The sequence below is a fragment of the Austrofundulus limnaeus genome, unplaced genomic scaffold, assembly GCF_001266775.1.
Source record: "Austrofundulus limnaeus strain Quisiro unplaced genomic scaffold, Austrofundulus_limnaeus-1.0 Scaffold22, whole genome shotgun sequence".
Taxonomy (NCBI): domain Eukaryota; kingdom Metazoa; phylum Chordata; class Actinopteri; order Cyprinodontiformes; family Rivulidae; genus Austrofundulus; species Austrofundulus limnaeus.
Window position 1 is genome coordinate 2,710,766 of NW_013952424.1, and position 4,459 is coordinate 2,715,224.

At 38.0% G+C, this 4,459-nt stretch overlaps 1 protein-coding gene across 6 annotated transcripts in view; it reads right to left on the reverse strand.

Moving 5' to 3' along the window:
* anks1b (ankyrin repeat and sterile alpha motif domain containing 1B) overlaps positions 1-4,459 on the reverse strand; it is a 187,814-nt gene that overhangs the window by 112,674 nt on the left and 70,681 nt on the right. For all 6 annotated transcript variants that reach the window (XM_014004217.1, XM_014004221.1, XM_014004216.1 and 3 more), the window contains exon 10: positions 1,288-1,419. In XM_014004217.1, the coding sequence (XP_013859671.1) occupies positions 1,288-1,419 (132 nt within the window). The remainder of the gene's footprint in view (positions 1-1,287; positions 1,420-4,459) is intronic.

The window sequence follows — 4,459 nt, forward strand, 5'->3', positions numbered from 1 at the left end:
AGAACCTGTTGTAAATCTGCACCAGGATTGATGACAAACATATTTTATTTTATTTTATTTTTTTATCGTTTTGCCATAGATTTCAATAGAGACTTTGTTCATGAGTAAATCAATGAGGGGGGAAATAATATGTCACAGTATTATCTCTGAACAGAACTGTTGGAGCATTGGATTAAAACAAAGTAAAAATTAAACAAAATCTACTGAGAAGGAAATGATTGCAGCTCAGAATTTGTTTGTTGAACCGTTTCACCACAGAGAGACAGAAAAAGCTCTGAACACAATTACTCGAAGCAAATGATCACAAATCTAATCATGCAATAACTTAATTTTTCCTCTCTCCTACACTCTCCTTTCATTTTCCTCTTCTATAAAATTTGCACGCACGCACACACACACACACACACACACACCTGCCCACACACACTCAGGATGACATCTGAACACAGAGAGATGACAACACCAAACATGCTGTCTGTGCCCACATCCTCTCATGCAAACCCAAACATTTAAACTAATAGTCACAGAAGGTTTTTTTAAGCAAACACACACACACACACACACACACAAACACACACATCCAGGTGCAAGACTCCACAGGCACTGCGCCAGTCACTCACACAGGCTGCCAGAGTACAAGACAGAAGGGTCGTTGTGTTGTAAATGTCAGGTGTCCTGCTGTTGGAGCCAGCGTGCATTCTGCCACTAAACACTCAGCCACAGACATTTAACCACACTTAGTTCCACAGCACGCTGAATGAAAAGCTGAATGAAGAGGAAGACTTGAAACAGAAATAGTACGAGGGAGAACGGAGTCTGAATTAATCTTTCAAAAAAATTAGTTAGTAAAATGCTAAAAAGTCACTTTTCTTTGTCAGGCATCTCTTTCCTGCAACATTCCTGTGAGAGATTAACTTTTAAAGGATTCTTATTGTTTCTGATGTTTCTTTCTTATTCATTCAAATTCATGAACCTGGTTCCGCTCATGAAGGCGGAGGCTTAAATATTTTTCTAAAAGTTTTTTTATGAAAAGACAAAAACTGAAAAGAGTAAAAGGACTGCCAGGAGAGGAAGTCTCTAGTGATGGCTTATTCACTGTGTTCCCAAGGTAACCGGTGAAAATATTCCCTCAGAACAATGGCAACATCACCAGCCTGTAATTTCACTGCAGTTCAGTTGTGTGATGGAGTGCGTGAACGCTGCAGCAAACCCACGTTAATGACAAACAGGAATACGATCAGAATCATTACACGGGTTCATGGGGGGTCTGTGAGGGTCCGCGTGTACCTGCGACAGGCCGGAAAAGCCCAGGTGGCGGCAGCCGTTGCATGGAGTAAGAGCTTCCCAGAATCCAGTGGGACCACAGGTTTTATCTGCCTCGTCTTCCTCCAAGGCTGGAGCGAGAGGTGGAGTGGGCCTCTGTCAACACAAATACCACAACGCAGTCAGAAAACTGACAACAGAAGTAAACAATGATTAGAACCAGATGTGAGGTCTGCTGATCATTAACATGCAATGTGATCACAAAAGGGTTAAATGAAAACCTTTGACCTGGCCGGTGCAAAATGAAAATATATAAAAAAAAAACACACACACAATTAATCTCTGCTCTTGCGCTACATCAACAAAACAAAGTGTCCATGATGAATTTTGTACCATCTTCCTGTTTCAAACTGAAAACCTAAGCATCTATAGGAGAATGCTGCAGAAAGACATCAGCGCCGTTCAAGGCAACTTATGTGAGCGGAACTTGTCACCCAGGCAACCAAAGAAGATGGAAGAAAAAAAGGCAGGTCAGTAAAAAGCTGTTCTTGAGCGAACAAAAATCCTAAAAGAGAAAAAGCTGCTGCAGAAGCAGAACAGAGGAACCGGTTTGGTTTGTGATCTCAAACCACATGTTGAACTCATGTATGATAAGGCATTTGTTTGTTTGTTTATTTATTGTGAAAATTTAAATACAAAAGACTAACAAATTAAAATTAAAGTTTTATTAAAGTGGGTTATTTGGGATTGATTTGAATATGCTAAAATTTAGAGCAATACACTGCAAAAACTGTCCATCTAACCAAGTTTTAAAATCTTATATCCAGCCAAAAAGTCTTTTTGATCTTGTTTTGAGACTGATTTACTAAACAAGAACTGACTGTGTAAGAATAATAATCTTGTTTTCAGAATTTGTAAGATTATTTGTCTTGTTAGTCTGAAAATTTGACTCAAAATAAGTCAAAAATTTCTGCCAATGGAGTAAGAAAATTTTACTTTGTTAGATTCTTGAAATAAGAAAAAAAATTGAGTCAAATCAAGTATTTCAAGAATCTCACCAAGTTACAAGATCAAAAAGATTTTTTTGGCTGGATGTGAGATTTTTAATCTTGGTTAGGTGACATTTTTTGCAGTGTACGATCCAATCAATAACCAAAAAAGTCATTGTTTAGATCATTGTTTCCACAAATTTTAAATGACTCCTCTCTAAATTTCAGCTCTTCATAGGGTTTTCCAATCTCTTTTTGAAAATGAAATGTCTGTTTTCAATAACATATACAAGATTTGCACATAAACGAGTCAAAAGAACAAATACTATAAGCTACAATAATTAACTATAAGGTGAAAAAATATGACTGCTTTATTAGTTTTCTAGAATATGTAAATAAAATACAAATGCAATTAATCAGCCCTCCTTTTTGAAGCTTTTAAAACCTGTAATAAAAACTCATATCTTTTTGAAAGAAAGGAAATAGCTTCTTGTTGCCGCTTTGTGAGCTGCATAAAAGTGCAGTAATAACAGGATAATGATGGACACGGTGTGTTTACCAGAAGCTCCTGGACTCTCGGGGGACCAGGTGTGAGGATGAGCTGTGTGCAGTGAGGTTTAGGAGAGCAGATACGGCCCACCTGATATCTCACTGAACACTGAAGCTAAGGACACGGATGTCAATGGCGTGAAGCAGAGGCAGGAGAAATCTCAACCAGATTCAGAGGAAAGGCATAGATAAAAAGAGCAAAATGTAGGGAAAAAAATTGCCAGTTCATTCAGCCTGCAGAGGCCTCTTTGTAACAATCAAGTATTTATTGATTGAAAATGGACTGCAGTTTTCATTTACTGTACACTGATAGTACAGTACAAGTAGGTTTATCCTTTCATTGCAGTAAAAGTCTGATGTCATTGAAAACTATTTTGTGTACTGAGTCTGAAACTATTTTTCTTTCTAGTGGGACTGCTGGGATGTTTAGAGTAGCAAAAGTTGATTWCATGTGAAAAGTCAAGTGTAATTATCAACATGGTCCTTCACATAAAGAGGCACTCGTCAAAGTAAACAAAGTGTGGCAAAAAAAAAAGGATAAAATATGCTAAATATGTTCGGGAGAGAAGTTTTTAGAATGTGATAAAAGCCTGCTATACACAAACATTGCATTGATGTTAGTTTCCCTCCTATTTGTATAGTGCCCTGAAACAACATATGTTGTGACTTGGCGCTATATAAATAAACTGGGGCTGTCAAATGATTAATATATTTAATCTGATTAATTCAACTCAGTTAATTTAATAAACTGAATTGAAATGAATTATTTCTAATTCACATCTGTCTCTCTTTGTTCTCCTGCAAACGTAGTTTGTATAATTACCACTCCCAGTTTATAATGTTTTGTCGGTATATATAGAGTTTTTTCTCATCTTCAGAGCCTCTTCTGTTTTTTACTTTTAAGTCCTGATATGTAAATAACCTGCAACCACTGCCACCCCTGTTGCGAGTCCTCACCTTGAACTACGACCCTCAGACTCACATCTGAACCCTCTGACTGCATACTTACCACCCTCATTTAAAAACAACACATCAGCTCTCGCCCAGTACACACACTGGGCACCAAGCCACAGTAAGTGGCCTGTATTTCTGAGTGTGCTGCAGAGCTGATTTGAGCTTTATTCATGACTAATGGGCACACTGAATCACATACTAATGGCCTTGGCAACATGCTCTGACAAGCCTGGGGCCACATAAACATACATACACTGAAAGTGCTCATAATAGAATACAAATAAGTGCTTATTGAGGTAGAAGGATACAAGATGGATTGAGATAATTACAACCTAATTGAGCAGAGGTGTGTGCACTCTCAGTACATGCACAGGTGTGTGACCTTTGGCGTGAAGCTGTAAACGTCATGCCGTGTGGCACATTTATGATTTGGTTCCCATTTAAAGTGCGCTTATTGTAGAAATGGAAAAATGATAAGCTATTGATCAGTGTCTTGCTGAGGTGGGTTTGTGTTTTTCTCTTGTGACTTAGAAGAAAATAAATAGAAATAGACATAATAATGAGCAGGAGGCACACTCAACTGGCTTTTTTCAACATGTGAGTCTAAAGGCTCAGGTGTGAGGGGGGATCAGTGTGACAAATGACCTCTGTTCTATATTTGTCAGTGGGATTAAATCCTCTCAAGTCTCTTTCTAACGTTGTGC